The following is a 20,864-nucleotide window of genomic DNA, read 5'->3' as shown; positions in this document are numbered from 1 at the left end:
ATTAACACATTTTTTTTACAAATCCTCTTTTCCCCAGTTCGCTTGCAGTTACAACAAAAATTTCCAAAGACTTTGTGTTTTTTTTCTTTCTAGTATTTTTCACACACTTCTCACACCGCAATTTTACAACAAGACAAATGAGAAACATCACACCTTTAAAGCTGAAGGGATCAGACAGAGCTGTTAGACAGACAGACAGACAGACAGACAGACAGACAGACAGACAGACAGACAGACAGACAGACAGGACAGACAGACAGAGCTTTTAGACAGACAGACAGAGCTTTTAGACAGTCAGAAAGAAAGAGCTTTTAGACAGACACAGATAGACAGACAGTCTGAGCTTTTAAATAGACAGACAGACAGACAGACAGACAGACAGACAGACAGACAGACAGACAGAGCTTTTAGACAGACAGAAAGAAAGAGCTTTTAGACAGACACAGATAGACAGACAGTCTGAGCTTTTAAATAGACAGACAGACAGACAGACAGACAGACAGACAGACAGACAGAGCTTTTAGACAGACAGAAAGAAAGAGCTTTTAGACAGACACAGATAGACAGACAGACAGTCTGAGCTTTTAAATAGACAGACAGACAGACAGACAGACAGACAGACAGACAGACAGAGCTTTTAGACAGACGTGGATAGACAGACAGTCTGAGCTTTTAAATAGACATACAGAAAGACAGACAGACAGATATATAGACAGGCAAATTATACATAAATAGAAAGAAAGAAAGAAAGAAAGAAAGAAAGAAAGAAAGAAAGAAAGAAAGAAAGAAAGAAAGAAAGAAAGAAAGAAAGAAAGAAAGAAAGAAAGAAAGTTGAATGAACTATTTTGATGTCTAACAGAAAAAGTAAAGATCTCCGCTGTACAGAACTCAACTGTCCAGATATTCTCCCAGGGTGAATTTATATATTCGCACTGAAGGAATGATTCACACTTATTGAAACGGATAAACATATAAAGAACTCATGTTGGAGATCAGAGGTGTATTAATACAAATGTATTATTCACAAATTAACCACGAAGACATATATAGTAGATTTCCTCTTCCGTTTCTGCTCGTCTTTCAGCTGAGGGTCAAACATCTGGTACAGAAATGTTCAGGCGCCGTCTAGTGGCTAAAACACCTCATAGCGTCTTAGGACTTTAATTTAATCTTATATATTATGAGATATTTATAAACAATTTAAACGTATTGCTGGCACTTTATTTGAAGACAGCTATGCTATATCTTTTATCGAGTGTCCCGGAGCTCAGAGACTCATAAGCTGAATATTTGTATGTTATAATCAGCTCAGTTATTTTTCTCCTTTATCTTTAAAAAAAACATTTAATTCAAGACAAATTGATGTAATTATTATTTTCATACTGACTTCTTACAATAATTAAGATAGATAGATAGACATATTGACTCCGCTGATAAAAAATGTGAAAAGGCCTGAACTTTTAAATCCCGTTTGTTTGTTTGTTTGCTTGTTCTTTACAGATGAGGTGAGGAATACACACTCTATGGGACACCAGTTCATCTCAGGACACCACACACACACACACACACACACACACACACACACACACACACACACACACACACACACACACACACACACACACACACACACACACACACAAGAGCACAAAGAAACTCCACCCATACAGACACCTGAGCTCAGGTTTGATCCTGGAGCTGTGAGGTACAACTCAAGCCACTGCACAAAACTTATTTGTTTATTTGTTTGTTTGTGTTTTGTTTGAAATTGAATTTTTTAGTTTGATGTCTAACACCGAGAGTCTCAAGAGGAGCTTCCAGAGTCCTCAACATTCAGATCAATTAGGATTTCATAAAGACTTTTACTACATGACTACACATTTTGAACATAAACTTTTTGGACATTATGAACAAATATCCTGTTTCTTATTGATTTCTTTTTTCCCCCTTTATTTAGTTATTTATATTCAATAAGGTGTTTCATTCTGCTGCATGTATACTGTATATAACTGTATATATAACTGTATATAGATGTGGAATACAGTCCTGGTTTCAGAATCTGCCCAATAATATTCAAGATTTAAATCGTCATGTGGACTGGAATTGAATTGAAATAATGGGAGAGAAAGACAAAGGAGCAAGTCTCAGTTATGCCACTAGAGGGCAGAATAAAGCAACACACCTTGTTTTATGAGAATGACGCGCTTTAAGGTGTTTTGACCACAAGGTGGAGCTGTAACCTGCATTTCCATACTGTAATTTACAATTTTTGCGCAAAAATAGCATAAATCGATGCAGGTTTTTTTGTGTTGTGTTAAACTCGTATTTGACATTGTAAATAACATAAAATCATCATTAACTCTTCTTGTTAATGTCTCCTACATCCATTTATTCACACAATTTATGAAATTCTTTCAAAAGATTTTTTTTCCCCTCCTGAATCGGTTCATTTGTGAGTCCTGTAGCTCAAAGCTTGTTCCTGGTGTGTTTGTGTTGTTTTGGGGTCAAATGGAGTCACATTTCCAGCCACTGTCGGACAACCAAGTAAATAATGAATCTTGAGTGTTTGGATCCGGTTCATTTACAACCAGATGAAAATAAAAAAGAAACACAAAATAAAAAGTTAATGGTCTCTGGACTAAACTTTAGTTATGTGACCCGTCACATTCTCTATTATTAATACAACCTTATATAAAGAGTCCTACATTTTTAAACAAACATAATTTTTAAACTGGTACATTTTTTAGCATTTACACTCTGAACATCATATGTATTACATTTTTAAAAGCTGTATGAACTCAAATAAATATGAATTTATGACAGAACCGTATAAATAAACATCTCAATGGATCGTCTTGATAATATTACAGGAATAAAAGTGTTCCTTTTTGTTATTTATTTATTTTTATTTTTTTTTGAAATATTTCATTTGGAAAAGGATTCTCTGGACTGAGGAGATCACAATGAAATTATTTATCTTTGCCACAAAGCACTAACCTAATAGTGAGAAAACAATTCCCACTGTGAAGCACGGTGGTGGTAGCATCATGCTGAGAGTTACTCTCGACCCGATGATTGATTCTCTCATGAATCCCTTTTTCACACAATCACTGTCTGGTGCTGGACGACTTCTTCCAGACAGACTCATTTTCCATTCTTTAATAATGGGTTTATTGGTGCTCTGATGGTTTTGAGATTTTTTTTTTTTTTTTAACAAACCCTGCTCAGTATTTTTCCAGGACTTTGGTTGGTTCGATAGCTGCTTGAGTTTTGTTATGTGATTTGTTTAGGGATGTGCTCTAACAAATTAACATGTCTTCAAGGAAAAATGTATGTAGGTAGATTGAAGGTGGGTTCTGAAGGCCAGAGGGCAATTCAGTTTTATTTGTAGATCAACAATGGACATTGTCAGAAAGCAGTTTTATAGAAATATATACATTCAGGATATAAATGTTAACTCATTATTAAATAAATAAAAATAACTCTTTATAAAAAGGGATCAGGACTTAGACACACTCTTCCAGTTTAAATGTAGATATCGCTTTACAGTGACAGTGACATGACATACGGCTAAGTACGGTGACCCATACTCAGAATTTGTTCTCTGCGTTTAACCCATCCAAAGTGCACACACATCAGAGTGAACATACACAAACACACCGTGAACACACACCCGAAGCAGTTATGCAAATAATACATCCTACAACCTTGTACCTTGTAGATGCACATTATTATCTAGTTCTGGTTTATTTTATACGGTTTATCTCCATATGATATAATCAACCTGTTATACCGCTGTTTGCACACTCATTTATATATTTAAACTATATTTGCACTAAATCTATACAAGTATCCATTTAATTTAAATTACACCTTTGTATAAACATAATCTGCATATCAATGGAAAGGCCAACGTGCAATATTTTATATGGTCACTTTACTAAATAGTCACTTTATTACTAACTATGGTCACTTTAATTAATGGTCACTTTATTCAGACTGCTTAATGTGAATATCATTTGGTGTACTTATATGTAAAAGTGTATAGTTTTTGTTTGTGGTTATATGTTTGTTTTTATTGTCTGTGGTTATATGTTTGTTTTTCTTACACCAAACTGGAGAAGTGCTCAATAATTTCGTTGTATGCAGGAAAATACAATGACAATAAAGGCATTCAATCAATCAATTCAATTGTAGAAAAAAAAAATATATATATATATATATATATATTTCTACATGACATGGCAAAGTGACTCGCACAGATTCGATTCCTTGTAGTCAGTTTTAAAAGAGTCGTTTAGGGCATGACTCGCTTCTGATTGGTTATGGAGGCTGGGTGAGGCTCACGCTGTGGAATCATGTCCTCTCCTCAAACTCAGACGGAGTTTTCTCCTCTTCTTTACACTCGTTTCTTGTCTTCCTCTGCGCAAACTTGAAAGAAAGACGACGTGCTAACTCGGAGTGTGAACAGCTTTAACATGGTGTCGATAAGAGACATGTAAAGGACAGGACGAGAGAGAGAGAGTTAGTTCAGATGAGTCGACTCCAGTCCTGGATTTTTCTTTGCAGAAAGTAAATGTTGAGTCCCAGCGTGTGGTGAGTGTCTGAAGTCTGGGTCACTTCTTTAACACATGAAAACTTACTCTAATGCGCTACTGAATGGACCTGTGGTTTTGTAATGACGGCGTTAAATGTATTTTTGTTGTCATTCGGCTTTTAAAGTGTTGCATGTGGTTTGTTTTTATATATTTTCCAGCACCAGGACTTTCCATATCACACACTTCCATCAGCTACCTCTTCAAATTAAGAGTAACATTATATACTGTTATACCTGCTGAATTCTGTTATCTGATTGGTCAGAAAGCGTTATTATTGTTATTATTAACGTTACAACAAATATATATATATATATATATATATATATATATATATATATATATATAATATAGTTAATATGTAATTCAGTGCATCTATACTCTCTCTCTCTCTCTCTCTCTCTATCTATCTATCTATATATATATATATTATATATGAATGCACTGAATATACTAAATATGTCTGACGCATTGACCTTTAACAAAGATGCGTAATTGTTGAATGTATTAATTTATTTTAACACTGGTAGGTTATTATAAACACATTGAAGGAAGGAGTCTCCAGTGTCAGTGCTGGAAGTGTAACTTGCGAAAAGATCTTCAGTACAGAGACGTGTCTTTTTTTTTGTTTGTTTGTTTTCTAGCTTCCTGTCTTTTTGGTAAAACTTATTATCATTATCATTATTATTACATCTTCATAATTAGACATTTAAAAATCTGGGAGTTTTTTTTGTGTGTTTGTTTGTTTGTTTTTATCAAGTTTTACATTTATGTAGTGCCGCCTTATTCGCATTAATAAATGTCCTTTTTTTAAGGTTAACGCCTAAAGTAAGTTGCCTGTATTTTTAAGTGTTTAAAAAAAATCTTTTATTTTAAAAATGTATTTATTTTCTTAATGACATATTTAGGTATTTTTAAATAGACAGATTTTCAGAAGCTCAGTCCAGATGTTGACCTCTGACTTTCTTTAATAACTTGTCCGCTCGTCTGTGTAACTGCTTCTGACCTCATTTGTGTTTTTAGGGCGGATTTTATAGAATCTCCGGTTGCACTAATCCCCCCCCACATCTTTTTTTTTAGGATGCATTTTATATTTAAATTCAACTGTACAAATCTGTAAAAGTCTATTTTACGTGTAATTGTGCTGAATATTTTAGAGTTTACAGAAGTAACCGTTCAGGTCCGATGTTGCACTCGTGTTGCATTTGAGGTGGTGTTTTTTTTTTTTTTGGCAACTTTGGTGTAACTGGAGAGTTCTAAACTCTGCTAAACTGATCATAAACAGATTCTTAACTTTGCTGGATTAGCTTTCTGCTTATGAAACAGATAAGAACAGCTGCCATGGTAGTCTCTAGTAGTTATGCATGTGAGGCATTGTGAATCATGTACCTCCTCACAGGTCAATGCAAAGTTAGCTAGCAGGTCTGATGAAATTAACTCGTGACTAAAACTCTATGTGAGACGACCAAGCAGATGGAAATCAGTAAGAACTGGTGATGTAAATGTAGGTGGGTTGAAAAAATTTGAGCAGACTCGCAGTCAGAGTAAAGTATGTCATCTTGGCAACATTCCCAGTGAGTTATTTCCTGTCATACAAGACCATGGCTCCTAACCCATAGACCGTACGCTGAACAAGCCGACGTCTCGAACAGATTGGATCAGATCCCACGAATTTTGGCTCTTGCGCTCATTTGTCTCTTTTCATTGGAGATTTACAGCTTACATGCTACAGCCATGACACTGACCATTCTACATTATATTACTGCTTCAGCAAAATCTGACTCGTTGAGGTTTTCTGGGCTGCTTCCCGTTTCATTTTTAACAGTTTTCTGTCTCAATATGCGACTTAATGCAAATGAGAAGTAGTGTTGTGATTTCTAATAGTAATGATGGTCACCAAGATGTTTTTTTTTTCCCCTACACATGCAGTGAAACAACATGTTTGTGTTTGCTGAAACATTCATGAGAGTTTTCATTCTGATTTGGATTTTTCTTGCAGGAAAAACAAACTTCCAGACAAATTGTATTGTCTTTAAAAGGATGACTTTTGTGTTGTACACAGATACAGTGTATTTATCATTCGTTGCAGAGAAAAAGCCAAAAACTTCACCAAAGCCCCATAGGAAAGAAAGGGAAGGTTCAGAAGAAGGCCAAAGATAATATCCTGCCTTGTATTTCTAAGAGGAAAATACACATGATCACGCCGTGTAACAAGTCTGATGACAGCAATTATCCTTCAAATACACTCAAGGTCCAGTTTAAGGATGAGTCTTGTTGAGAGAGAGAGAAAGAGAGAGCGAGAGAGAGAACACCTGGAGAGGTCATGATCCCTATGAAATAACCAGATGTTTGCAGCACACGAGCGTCTGATCCGGTTTCTCCTGTTCTGCTCGATCTCAGACACCAGATCTAAGAAGCTCAACAAAGGCTGTGGTTCGGCGTCTTGAAAATCGTATTTGTTTAGAAAAGAAGCTTATTAGAAGGATTTATAGGGGTTTTTTTCAGTTAAGGCTCTTAATCTCTTGAGGATGGGAACGTGCAGCGAGGCTTAAGGTAAAGCACTTCTGCTTGGAGGGAGCACTTAGACATCCGCTCGCTGTGGTGTGAACGAGGCCAGCGGTGAAAAGTGTGACGTGGATAAAATACCTGGAGTGCAGATGTGGGAGCAGTAAAGGGTGTCGAAAAGCTGGAGCTACGTACATTCACAGAAATGCTTGAGAGCAGAACGAAGCTTCTGTCAGAGATTTAGCGTGTAAAATAGTTTATATATATATATATATATATATATATATATATATGGAATAAATTGTGTTACATGTTACAGTTACAGGAAAAAAATCCTAGATTTTTAGGTGTCATTTTAAGACTTTTATTCCACTTGTAGCACATTCCAGACTAGACCCAAGTCATGTGATGTGTGTGAAGCTTAAATAGTGTGTGATATTGTGTAAAATGTCTAGCATCCTAGCAGGGACTATTTATTGATTGATTGATTGATTTTAAGTACCAAACGTTCTGTTCTTACCTAGTAATTGATATTTACTCTACTCAAGAACTTTATGGCACCAGACTGGATAAACAACCCATTTGCAGAGTTTTGCTCGAGGCCAAGTGTTAGATTAAATAGTGTCGGCTCTCTTTAGGTAATTAGTCAAACAATTATTTACTAACCGATTATATAATAGGTTTCGTGTTGGCAAGCATTATGGAGCAAATTAGGTGAACTGAGGTGAGAGTGTCTTCACAGGGTGGACAAACTTTAGCCTGATTATGTCCTGGACAGTTTTTCATTCCCTATCAGGTTTTAATAAGATAATCAGCTTCAGACCTTCAAAAACCCCGCTTTATTCGTCATAAGGGATTTTCAGCTTTGACTGATGGATTGAAAATGAGAGGTTAGTTAAGTTTATTCATTAATCGAGCAAATTTAGTGCAAAATCATGAACTAAACAAGAGGAAAATCCAGACTGGGTTTAAGTCATTATTATTTCACTTCATTTAGAAGAAAATACAAAAAATATATAAGTTTTATTTTATCTCTGTACTACAGATTATTGCTTTATGGACTTTTTCCAAATGAGAAAAATAGTTACTTATATATATATATATATTAGTGTTATAGTTATAATATTAAGTAATGAAATGATTAATTACAATAATAAGATGAGAAAACACAGAGCCTAGAATGTGTCCTGTGTCAAAAATAGAGTCAAAATATATGACAAAATTAAAGGCTGCTTCTTCTTCTTCTCCTCCTTCTTTTCCTTCTCCTCCTTCTTCTCCTTCTTCTTCTCCTTTTTACATTTACAAACAACTGAAATTGAAGACTTTCTTTCTTTCAACATGAAACTCGACCATGTCAATAATTAAACGCTTTATTTACAAAAAAAATCACATTTTTAAATTAATTTATCATATTTAGATACACACACACACACCACACACACACACACACTCCAATGCAATGCAACTTTCATCTTCACCTCAACTACCATGTCTTTTTACTCAAAGTATCATGTTGTGTGAATTAAACCTTTTTGTTTTTCGCTTCATTCTTCAGGAGTTCATCTCCCTCCGTCAGACCTTTAGGGTGTGGCACGATGGCATACATTTACTCTAAAACATCTACACTCCCAGCACGTCATTGAACATTCCTCAGTTCTGCTCCATGTTCTTCAGATATAACCCTCATAACACAAAACAATGCCTATCTTGAGCTTGTCATATTTACTGAGGGTTTTTGTGTGTTTTGTTTCTTTGTTGTTTTTTCCCAGTAATGCATCACTACCTACCACATTTGATTCACTATCTACTGCATTTGATTCGCTACCTATCGCATTTGATTCACCTCCTGCTGCATTCACTTCACTACCTATCATTACTACATTTCATTCAGTACCTACCACACTTTATCCAATTACTACCCCATACAATTCAGTACCTGCCACATCCCGTCCACTATTTGCCGTACTCGATTCGGTACCTCCCGGATTCGATCCAATACCTACCTGACACATTCGACCCAGCATGTGTTACATTCAATTCCAGTACCTGCCACATTTGATTCAGTACATTCAGCATTCAATTCAGTAGCTTCTGCACTCGATTTATTTCATACCACATTTGAACCAGTACCTACTGCATTTAATTTAATAGCTAGTGCTCGCAGTTGCGTACGTGTGCGCCGTCTGAATACAGTCCAGACATACTACATACATACAGATTTGTAAGATGGTCCAGTGTGCATTGCTTTCATGCTGTAGAATCTCTGAGCAAGCAGGAGATGGTTTCCTGTACAGTATTTATCACATAAATATAATATGTATAAACACAAAGTATCATGTTGTGTGAATTAAACCTTTTTGTTTTTTTCGCTTCATTCTTCAGGAGTTCATCTCCGTCCTGTTCTCCCTCCCGTCAGACCTTTAGGGTGTGGCACGATGGCATACATTTACTCTAAAACATCTACACTCCCAGCACATCATTGAACATTCCTCAGTTCTGCTCCATGTTCTTCAGATATAACCCTCATAACACAAAACAATGCCTATCTTGAGCTTGTCATATTTACTGAGGGTTTTTGTGTGTTTTGTTTCTTTGTTGTTGTTTTTTTCCCAGTAATGCATGCAGTCATTTGGAGCGTAAAACTAAGTACAGAATAATCTTGTCTTGCTTGTTAAGAAACCACAGTGACATCAATCAAAAGTGCCAAAGATCACACACCTCTACTTCTACGCCAAGTTGCGTAACTAATAAAACCCGTCCTGTTTAATGAAAGAAAAAAAAAACATTTTCAGTGCCATCATCAATAAATAATATTTATTAGCTGATGTTATCCTTACACTCGTTTAACATTAGATAAGTGAAACATGTGCATCAGTAGTTTGTATTTCATACTTCGTTTTGTCCAATAGTTCGTATTCTGTCACTGGTTAAGAAGATCGCAGAACCTGAGAGGAATATTTAAGTAGCTCGGAGGAATTCAACACTGGTAAATATTTTACAATTAGTAGTACTATGTACGAAAAGTTTCTGCTAAGTGATGCAGGATCTCACAGGATGTTACAGCTTGCTTGTGAGGGAGTAAAACGTGTTGGATCGTTGTGTTACAGGCAAATGATCAACACCAGTGTCACACTGTTTTGTTCCTCTCAAACCAGAGCAGTTTTACCAAGCGTAGTTTTCCTACTTATCGATGATGAACGACGTGTTATTCTTTTTAACAGTCACTTTAATTTTATGCCATTGGATATCTACAGGACCATTTTTAATAGTATCTATAAACACGTATCCTTTTGTTCTTTTTATTATTATTATTTTTATTATTATTGTTATTTCTATTTATTTATTTATTTATTTATTTATTCGTTTGTTTGTTTGTTTTACAAAAAAATGCAGCTTATGATGCCTAACAACCAGAAAATGTAAACTCTTCCATTCTGAAAGCTTTCTACAAGTATGAAATCACACACTGTGACAGTACCTACTGCATTCCATTTAGTACCTAATGCATTTAATTCACTACCTTTTAATTCACTATCTACTGCATTTGATTCGCTACCTATCGCATTTGATTCACCTCCTGCTGCATTCACTTCACTACCTATCATTACTACATTTCATTCAGTACCTACCACACTTTATCCAATTACTACCCCATACAATTCAGTACCTGCCACATCCCGTCCACTATTTGCTGTACTCGATTCGGTACCTCCCGGATTCGATCCAATACCTACCTGACACATTCAACCCAGCATTTGTTACATTCAATTCCAGTACCTGCCACATTTGATTCAGTACATTCAGCATTCAATTCAGTAGCTTCTGCACTCGATTTATTTCATACCACATTTGAACCAGTACCTACTGCATTTAATTTAATAGCTAGTGCTCACAGTCGCGTACGTGTGCGCCGTCTGAATACAGTCCAGACATACTACATACATACAGATTTGTAAGATGGTCCAGTGTGCATTGCTTTCATGCTGTAGAATCTCTGAGCAAGCAGGAGATGGTTTCCTGTACAGTATTTATCACATAAATACAGTATTGTTCAAAATAATAGCAGTACAATGTGACAAACCAGAATAATCCAGGTTTTTAGTATATTTTTTATTGCTACGTGGCAAACAAGTTACCAGTAGGTGCAGTAGATTCTCAGAAAACAAACAAGACCCAGCATTTATGATATGCACGCTCGTACGGCTGTGTAATTGGGCAATTAGTCGAAAGCGGTGTGTTCAAAAAAATAGCAGCGTCGTCTGCCGTTGGCTGTACAAACTCACAACTATTTTCATAGTTGAATCACTGAACTAATATTTTAGTTGTATGTCCACAGTTTTTTAAAACCGCTTCACATCTGTGTGGCATGGATTCTTGAAAATAGATTAGCTTCACACAGACGTCTTCGAACTGTCACAGTACTTACAGGTACTGTAACTCCAGACTGTCTTTAAATCATCCTTTATTATTATACCTTTATTTAACCAGGGTTAAAATCACATTGAGATAAATATCTCATTTACAAGTGAGCCCTGGCCAAGGTAGCAGCACACAGTAGACAACATCAAAACAAATGAAGTACATAGAACAATAATCACAACACACATCTCCAACAATAAAACAAGACTAAAACAAAGATTAAGAACAAGTGCAGACAGTTTGGAATGTTCGGCTGAGATACAGCTTAAACTCTTTCATTTAGATTAGTACACTCAATTTCAATGAGCTTTGAATCTCTGCCATCCTGGAGCTGATCATTGGCTGAGCCTTTGCCATTCTGGTTATTCTTCAATCCATTTTGATGGTCGTCTTCCGTTTTCTTCTACGTCTCTCTGGTTTTGCTCTCCATTTTATGGCATTGGAGATCATTTTAGCTGAACAGCCTACCTCTTTGTAGGTTTTCCCCTCTCCAATCAACTTGTTAATCAAAGTACGCTGTTCTTCTGAACAATGTCTTGAACGACCCATTTTCCTCAGGCTTTCAAATGCATGTTCAACAAGTGCTGGCTTCATCTGTAAATAGAGGCCACCTCATTCACACCTGTTTTTTTCACAAAATTGATGACCTCAGTGATTGAATGCCACACTGCTATTTTTTTGAACACACCCCTTTCAACTAATTGCCCGATCGCACAGCCTTACGAGCGTGCATATCATGAATGCTGAGTCTCGGTTGTTTTCTGAGAATCTACTGCACCTACTTGGATTATTCTGGTTAGTCAAATTGTACTGCTATTATTTTGAACAATACTGTATTCATGTAAACACTGAGAATTTCGACAGGTATAAAGGCGTATAGGTGAGTAGGAGGGATATTTGAATGTACTTTTTCTTATGTCAGAAAACTTAGTCACAGTTTTTTTCTTAATTTACTGAAGACTCCTTTAATAAATGTTAGAAAATTATTTACTTTACAGTTCAAGTCCTTGCGTAAGCTGTTACTATATAATGCCTAAGCTGCTGTTACAGAAAATGAACGAAACCCTTCTGACCAAACAGATTCAACAATACGTTTCCAAACGGATTTTATTTTCATTTGAAGTTGTGATTGCCGTTAAGTCTGTCATTCACAGCGCTTTAAAACGAGAGTGTAATGAAGAGGGAAATGTTTATGATTTATGAGTCTTGGCTTTTACTTTTATTAGTTGTTTCGTCTGTTCTGGCATGTTACATTCCCTACAGTGACAATTTAATTATTCTCTGATAAGATCAGAGCTCACTTTGAAGGACTGTGTCGTAATTTATGTCATTCTGGATGTAGTTTTATTTGTTTATGACGGTAAATATAAAACGTATTATATAATGGAAAATCGCCAAGCGGGTTAAATAACAGTATGTTCTAAAATCTTTTATTCTTCGTACATAGCAGAAATCGGGAAATTTTTACTGAGCTTATAAGATTCCTTCCTAACTTTCAATAAATGAGAATTTACCACAACAACAATTACAAACCATCCCTGTTGGTATAGAAATATTAACGTCTGGATTGAATCGGATAGAATGTATTAATAACGATAAATTATAATTAAAATATTTTTTTTCAATTACAGGCAAAACTGCATTCATTTTAAATTTCCACAAATCGGGATTTAGTGTGACATTATAATATAATATAATGTAATATAATAAATTATATCCTCAGGAAGAAGGCACATTTAGATTTTATTGGTCTTACGCTAGAGGGGCACGGTGGCTTAGTGGTTAGCACGTTTGCCTCACACTTCCAGGGTTGGAGGTTCGATTTCCGCCTCCGCCTTGTGTGTGTGGAGTTTGCATGTTCTCCCCGTGCCTCGGGGGTTTCCTCCGGGTACTCCGGTTTCCTCCCCCGGTCCAAAGACATGCATGGTAGGTTGATTGGCATCTCTGGAAAATTGTCCGTAGTGTGTGAGTGAATGAGAGTGTGTGTGTCCTGTGATGGGTTGGCACTCCGTCCAGGGTGTATCCTGCCTTGATGCCCGATGACGCCTGAGATAGGCACAGGCTCCCCGTGACCCGAGAAGTTCGGATAAGCGATAGAAAAGGAATGAATGAATGAATGAATGAATGAATGAATGGTCTTATGCTTGCTAATAGAGTAAGTGTTTCTATATTTGTCCAACAACAGTTTTTTTTGTTTCAATTTTATAAATTACTTTCAAGATAATGTTTAGACATTTAAAATACATTTTTCTTAAGTTATTATTATTTATCTTTATTTACTTTCAATACACATTTCATGAAACAGGTCAAAGACAAAAAAATCAACATATTATTTTTAATTTTAATTAAAATGTATGTAGTTTTAAGAATAAAATGAAGTAGAACTGTTTGATGACAATATAATATGTATATTTAAATAAATTACATACAGATGTATTTTTGAGTACTGTTATAACACTGACTTCATAATTTCTCTTCAAAACAAAGTGATTGGATGTTAAAATCCGATTTTATAATAATGTTTTAATTTTCTGAATATGATTCATGTAATTTGCAATTAAATGTGTTGCTACTGTTGTCTATTTTTTAGTCATATACAGTAACACCCATGGCTACAAAGATACTAGAAAAGAACATTTAGAGACATTTAGTATTATGTTGTGATGATTATCATCAGTTAGATGTTCTTTCTTCACAGAGCATCATGATGGCCTTAATGTGCCTCAGCCTGTCATCTCTGCTTGCCCTGGTCACAGCAGGAGGAGTAAGGAACTGCCACCCGAAATGCCGCTGCGAGGTGGAGAGCTACGGCCTGTTTGACAGCTTCAGCCTTACCAAAGTGGACTGCAGTGGGCTCGGACCGGATGCCACTCCCATCCCCATTCCTCTAGACACGTCCCACTTGGACCTGTCCCACAACTCCATTAGCTACATCACAGACTCTATGCTGTCAGGACCCGGATACACGACTCTGGTCAGCTTGGATCTCAGCAAGAACTTGATATCAAGAGTGAGCTCCAAGGCCTTTAACAAACTGCGCTACCTGGAGACTCTGGATCTCAGCCAGAATGTTCTAGAGAATCTCAGCGATGGATGTTTCTCTGGGCTTCCTTTGGCCGAGGTGGATCTCAGCGACAACGAGTTCCGTGAATTTGACCTAAATGTGTTCAAGACACGAGGCCAGGAAACCCCTATCAGCGTAGATCTTTCTTATAACCTTCTCAGCATGGTTTCGTGTAACCCTCACCTCCATGCTCCATTCATCAAGAGCCTGTTGCTGGCAGGCAATCAGCTCAGGACAGTGCCCAGACTTGCAGGAATTCCCTTGCAGTATTTGAGTCTGGATGGAAATCTCATCCAAAGCATAGATGAAGGAGCCTTTGAGGAGCTGACGGATCTCCTCTATCTCTCTCTCAGCGGCCTCCCCGAGCTGTCAGTGATCCATCCCAACAGCTTCAGAGGCCTGAGGAATCTCCAAGTCTTGGACCTTTCAAACAATGTCCAGCTCAAGGCTTTGAATCCAGATGTGTTTGAAGGACTGAGCGCTTTACAGGAGCTCAATCTGTCCAAATCGGTGGCCACTCCGTTACCTGTGGCCATATTTAACCACATGCCGAGTATTAAAAGTGCGACTCTGGGGCCAAATATGCATTGCTGGAAAACACACAAGCAAGAACAGTTTCATAGGCAGATAGGACAAGCGAAAGCAAACGAGATTATGACTTGTGATGTTCCAGGAATCATATTGTAACAAAAAACAATGCTTGAAAAGTCAGTAAAAATTATATTTTTATTTTCGTGCCTTATTTCTCTGAGACTGATATTTTTATTTTGGCCTCATTTATCAATCTGAAATTATTTTCCTAAATAAAACCAAATTAGAAAAAAAGGTACATTCCAGATTATAAATATTTCGATAATGTTGCTTCTCTTAGTACTACATACACAACACGGATACTGACGTTTTAGCCACACCCACAAGACTCCATAAAAGGCAAAGCTCACAAACGACTAAAAGGGAATGACGACTAAACAAAACCTTCCAATAATGCAGCTCGTCCACCTCAGAGCATCGGCTAGCATGATACGCTACCACTTCCTGCTTGTACAGGACACCGTTTCCTTCTTTTGTCCACATGGATCGAACAGCTAGGGTTATTTATTTACTTAATTCATGATTAGCTTTCTTTGAAGTTTTTTTTTTTTTTACTAAATCGCTTTGTTTAACTGAAATAAACGATTCAAGCTCCTTCGTTGTAATCTCTATATTGGATTGTAGTGCCTCAGTAGTTGACCAGTCGAGGTGCACGTTAGCGACTTTCCTAACAACCTAAATTTCTAAAAATCGCTGACGAATTCCAAATTCTCCACTCCGTATCCACGTCGCTAAACGAGGTCCGCTTGAGGTTTTTTTGCACATGAAGCCGACCGAGGTTCGTAAATTTACACGATTTACACGTGTATTTTTATACAGATGTACGTATATGTATATGTGTATATATACGTATACACACACTATTAAGACTCCATTAGGAGCTCGTATGCACTTTAAGTAGAACTGGTCTTTGTGTTCTTGTTACATTACTTATATAAATCCTTTCCTCTAAGCATTTACCAGCTTGTCATTTATACCATTAAAAAGAAAATAAATAAATAAATATGAAGGCGATGGATTTTTACATTCCACACGAGGCAACTTTGAGAACCACTTTATACATTCTAACCAAAGCTGAATGAAATATCAGTGCCTTAATGCACCTAAATGGTTCACACTTGGCACCAATGGGATATTTAAAGCATTTGCACACGCTTTGGACTTTTATAAGCAAAGTATTGACCGAAGTCGGAACCAAATCCGCTCGTAAAAGTCGACTGACCGTTTGGCTGAAGAGCTGAAATAAAGATCAGAATCATTTCAACATCATCTTATGCTCATGGCATTCAATCGAATGTTTAATTCAATTTTGCATTTCAAGTCTAATTCTTTTGCACTTTATCATACAAACAGACATGAATTTGAATAACATTTGTAATTGTGGGTTTTGTATAGAATTGTAGATTTCTACCAAACTCTGTACATTTAATGGATAAATAAAGGTGTTTTTTTTTTTTTTTTTGGACATGTCCTTTTTGTGTCACTTTCTTAAACATCTTTAGAACTTCTTTATATATCACAGTGATATTTATTGGAATGATCAGCTCGATGTCTAGAATTTGGTCATATTTTCGGTAATAGTTTTAGTTCAGAATCAGAAATGGTTTGAAATTTGAAATGGGTTTGTTACCGCAGCTTCAACTTACCAAAATAAGAATATAAAAATAGGATTCTATATCAAAAGAAAGAAGGATAAGACTTTTCCCCATATAAGACTAGACACCTCTGGTGAAATCTCTGTGAGTCACCGGAAGCCCCGCCCATTTCCCCCTCATCTCACGTTAGTAATCTTTAAGCTGGATCTTTTTGTCCTGACTTGATTTTCCTGTTTAAATGTTGTGTTGAAATGACAGCTTCACTTTTTTCTGTCAAAGCAAATGCAGTTTAATAAGTAAGGAATAAAACATACAATTGTCTTTTTATTATTTAGTCCATAACAGATATAAGCAATTATATTCATATTATTTCATTCATTCATTCATTCATTTTCTACCGCTTATCCGGACTTCTCGGGTCACGGGGAGCCTGTGCCTATCTCAGGCGTCATCGGGCATCAAGGCAGGATACACCCTGGACGGAGTGCCAACTCATCACAGGGCACACACACACTCTCATTCACTCACACACAAACACTCACACACTACAGACAATTTTCCAGAGATACCAATCAACCTACCATGCATGTCTTTGGACTGGGGGAGGAAACCGGAGTACCCGGAGGAAACCCCTGAGGCACGGGGAGAACATGCAAACTCCACACACACGAGGCGGAGGCGGGAATCGAACCCCCAACCCTGAAGGTGTGAGGCGAACATGCTAACCACTAAGCCACCATGCCCCTGTATTATTTCATATGAATAATATTAGTAATAATAATGAAAACACAACATTGTTTTACTGAGTGACCAGAATCTGTTTGTTATTAAATAAATCCGATACTGGAGACTCTGAGTAAAGGTTTTATAACAATTTATAGTAATTTTATAGTTTATTTGTAATTAACAATCATTAGCTTTATAAAAGGGCACAACACACCACCACCATGTTGATTATTTTCCCATAGAAGTATAACCCTTTACTTTTAGACATTTTTAATGATTTCACATTAAATTATATTTCACAAACTTCCTCCTCAAACTCACATTTAGTCGTAATAAGTGCACCGACTGTGCTTTTTTATTTAAACTACTAGAAACAGTCTTTTCTGGACTCAGACGAGAATGACTCGTAAACACAGACAGAATGAAGCGCCATGAGACGCTCGCGCTCGTCTGTGCCAGTGTGAAATAATCAACAAATGACTAAAAACAGAAAAAACTGAAGGCTAAAATGGCTGCCCACATGGTACAGATGACTTCAGTCTGAAAGTCTGAGATCAGCTCTGCATTGTGGCTGTTTCTCACACTGAGGGCATTCACGTCTCTTCTTAGCTGTGTTGAATTAACGCCAACATCCAGCTCTTTGTAATTCTAGCAGACTTGAAATAGCAAAGGGACGTCCTCTCTTCAGCCCCTTAAAAAACAGACAAAAGGCTGCGGTCGCTGTTTCTACAAGCAAAATAAACACATAGGAGAAGCAAAGTCTGACAAATAAACAGTGTTATGCTGCAAAAAAACAGTGCTTTGGGCTAATCATTTACATAATGTGGTTGAAAGGTTTACAGCATGTGTTTTGATTGTGTGTGTGTGTGTGTGTGTGTGTGTGTGTGTGTGTGTGTGTGTGTGTGTGTGTGTGTGTGTGTGTGTGTTTAAGCATGCTGTGCACAGTCATCCTTGATCATTAATGTTACATAAGATTGTACCGAGTCACAGTGACTTCCAACAACGTGACATGAGAGAGTTAAAGCCTGAGAGGAGGACAGAGGTGAGACAATACACACCATCATCTTAACCTCTGCCACACTCATTTATTTATTAACTTATTTATTTATTTATTTATTTATTTATTTATTTATTTATTTATTTATTTATTTATTCATTCAAACTTTGGCTTACCAATTTATTTTACTTATGTTTAATAGTTTTTTGCGTTTTTTATTTTATTTTTAACCTTATTGAACGTTCAAAATTTTAATGAGCCACTTTTGAATTAGAATTGTTCATTCTTTTTTGTTTACTTTTGTCACTATCCTTTGCTTTAGTTGAACTTTGTTTTACTTATGCAAACACCCCACTTATTAAACATGAACTTTCAGCTTTAGTAACCTTTTCACGGCACAAACTTTAAGCCATAAACTTTAATGTTGCGTAAGTTCTAACAGTCAAAACATGACAATAAATTACTGAATTTCACGCTTATCCGAACTTCTCAGGTCACGTGGAGCCTGTGCCTATCTCAGGCGTCATCGGGCATCGAAGCAGGATACACCCTGGACGGAGTGCCAACCCATCACAGGGAACCCACACACTCTCAGTCAATCACACACTACGGACAATTTTCCAGAGATGCCAGTCAACCTCCCATGCATGTCTTTGGACCGGGGGAGGAAACCGGAGTACCCGGAGGAAACCCAGAGGCACGGGGAGAACATGCAAACTCCACTCACACAAGGCGGACGTGGGAATCGAACCCCCAACCTTGGAGGTGTGAGGCGAACGTGCTAACCACTAAGCCACCTTGCTCCACATCACAGCACATATTTATACATAATAAATTATAACCGCAAAAATATTTCTATTTTAGAATTTTAAACTCAGGAAAAAAAAGAGCGAGACATGTTTCCCTGCATTTTTCAGCAGAGCTTGAGAAGAGAGTTTATTAAGTTTGTAGAGTTCAGCGTGTGATGTCCAGTCTGTAAATTTCCAGCAAATTGCACAGACAAGTTCAGAAAAATCAAACTGTAAGGAATCAGATTTCAAATATCAGATTTTAAATAAAATGTCACGTTGTCTGAACAGTGCTACATGTAGCTAAAGACTCAGACATCAGCTAGCTTTTTTAGTCAGTAGCTGTAGCAACAACCTTCTCGAGATTCTTGCCAATAAGAATTAGCGTGCTAGGAGAGGATGAGTGCGATGACACTGACTCGTTCTGTACAGCTATTAAAGTTGAAACTGTGGAAGTTGAAAAGTTTGTGCAGTATTATTAATGATAAGGAGGTGAAAGCGCTGCACAGTTCAAGGACTTAAGCCGCATCGCTATCTATAAGTAAAGATGAAGGGTTAGCCAAGGCTAAATTCCACTGCAGTACTATCAGCAGGCAGTCATGATTTGAGTTACATTTTCATACAGCTTGCACTTTTCTTTCTGTTTTTAAGGTCAATTTTAAAATTCTGAGGCGCCCTCAGGGAGGCACGTTGTACAGTAAAATTCATGGAACGATGGTTTCGGGTCAAAACACCAACCTCTGCCAATACGTTACGATAGAACTTCTACAATTGAGCTAGACATCTATCTATCTATCTATCTATCTATCTATCTATCTATCTATCTATCTATCTATCTATCTATCTATCTATCTATCTATCTATCTATCTATCTATCTATCTGTATGTCTGTCTATTTGTCTGTCTTTCTGTCTGTCTTTCTGTCTGTCTATTTGTCTGTCTGTCTATCTATCTATCTATCTATCTATCTATCTATCTATCTATCTATCTATCTATCTATCTATCTATCTATCTATCTATCTATCTGTATGTCTGTCTATTTGTCTGTCTTTCTGTCTGTCTATTTGTCTGTCTGTCTGTCTGTCTGTCTGTCTGTCTGTCTGTCTATCTATCTATCTATCTATCTATCTATCTATCTATCTATCTATCTATCTATCTATCTATCCGTCTGTCTGTATGTCTATTTCTATCTATCTGTCCGTCTATTTGTCTATTTGTCTATCTATCTATCTATCTATCTATCTATCTATCTATCTATCTATCTATCTATCTATCTATCTATCTATCTATCTATCTATCTATCTATATTGTTGGTTAGTTAGTTACTTACATTTTCCTTACTTCTGAAAAACCTACTACATCTGCCGTCAATGATTATTGTATTCTCACTATTTTCTATTTCTTTCTTTCTTTCTTTCTTTCTTTCTTTCTTTCTTTCTTTCTTTCTTTCTTTCTTGCTTTCTTGCTTTCTTGCTTTCTTGCTTTCTCGATCTCTGAACCCTGTTTAAAAATTGTGAAGGTCATTCACAATGACAAACCTAAAGAAATTTAACGATTTAAAATGTTCTTCATGGACAATTCTCC

At 36.6% G+C, this 20,864-nt stretch overlaps 1 protein-coding gene and 1 long non-coding RNA gene across 4 annotated transcripts in view; both read left to right on the top strand.

Annotated features, from left to right (window-relative positions):
- The window catches only part of LOC113645190, a 63,301-nt gene extending 60,939 nt beyond the window's left edge, over window positions 1-2,362 (top strand). For both annotated transcript variants that reach the window (XR_007144378.1, XR_003441158.2), the window contains exons 6-7: window positions 1,501-1,505; window positions 1,782-2,362. This is a non-coding gene — a long non-coding RNA (uncharacterized LOC113645190). The remainder of the gene's footprint in view (window positions 1-1,500; window positions 1,506-1,781) is intronic.
- Window positions 2,363-4,306: 1,944 nt separating this feature from the next.
- On the top strand, window positions 4,307-15,400 carry tsku (tsukushi small leucine rich proteoglycan homolog (Xenopus laevis)). 2 transcript variants are annotated; one of them, XM_047820779.1, is made up of 3 exons: window positions 4,310-4,596; window positions 4,757-4,809; window positions 14,218-15,400. In XM_047820779.1, the coding sequence occupies exon 3, from the start codon at window positions 14,224-14,226 to the stop codon at window positions 15,268-15,270; it is 1,047 nt and encodes a 348-aa protein (XP_047676735.1). In that variant the 5' UTR covers window positions 4,310-4,596; window positions 4,757-4,809; window positions 14,218-14,223; the 3' UTR covers window positions 15,271-15,400. The 2 variants fall into 2 exon arrangements, with proteins under 2 accessions (XP_027006598.1, XP_047676735.1); XM_027150797.2 differs by lacking the exon at window positions 4,757-4,809 and having other exon boundaries at window positions 4,307-4,596.
- Window positions 15,401-20,864: the final 5,464 nt, after the last annotated feature.

Source organism: Tachysurus fulvidraco, chromosome 11 (genome assembly GCF_022655615.1).
Source record: "Tachysurus fulvidraco isolate hzauxx_2018 chromosome 11, HZAU_PFXX_2.0, whole genome shotgun sequence".
NCBI classification, from domain to species: domain Eukaryota; kingdom Metazoa; phylum Chordata; class Actinopteri; order Siluriformes; family Bagridae; genus Tachysurus; species Tachysurus fulvidraco.
Note: the sequence above shows the minus strand (reverse complement) of the source record. Positions and strands in the feature narration are given on the sequence as shown.

Excerpts from the sequence above, each read along its gene's own strand:
- tsku (XM_027150797.2), top strand. The coding sequence starts at position 14,224 with ATGATGGCCTTAATGTGCCTCAGCCTGTCATCTCTGCTTGCCCTGGTC.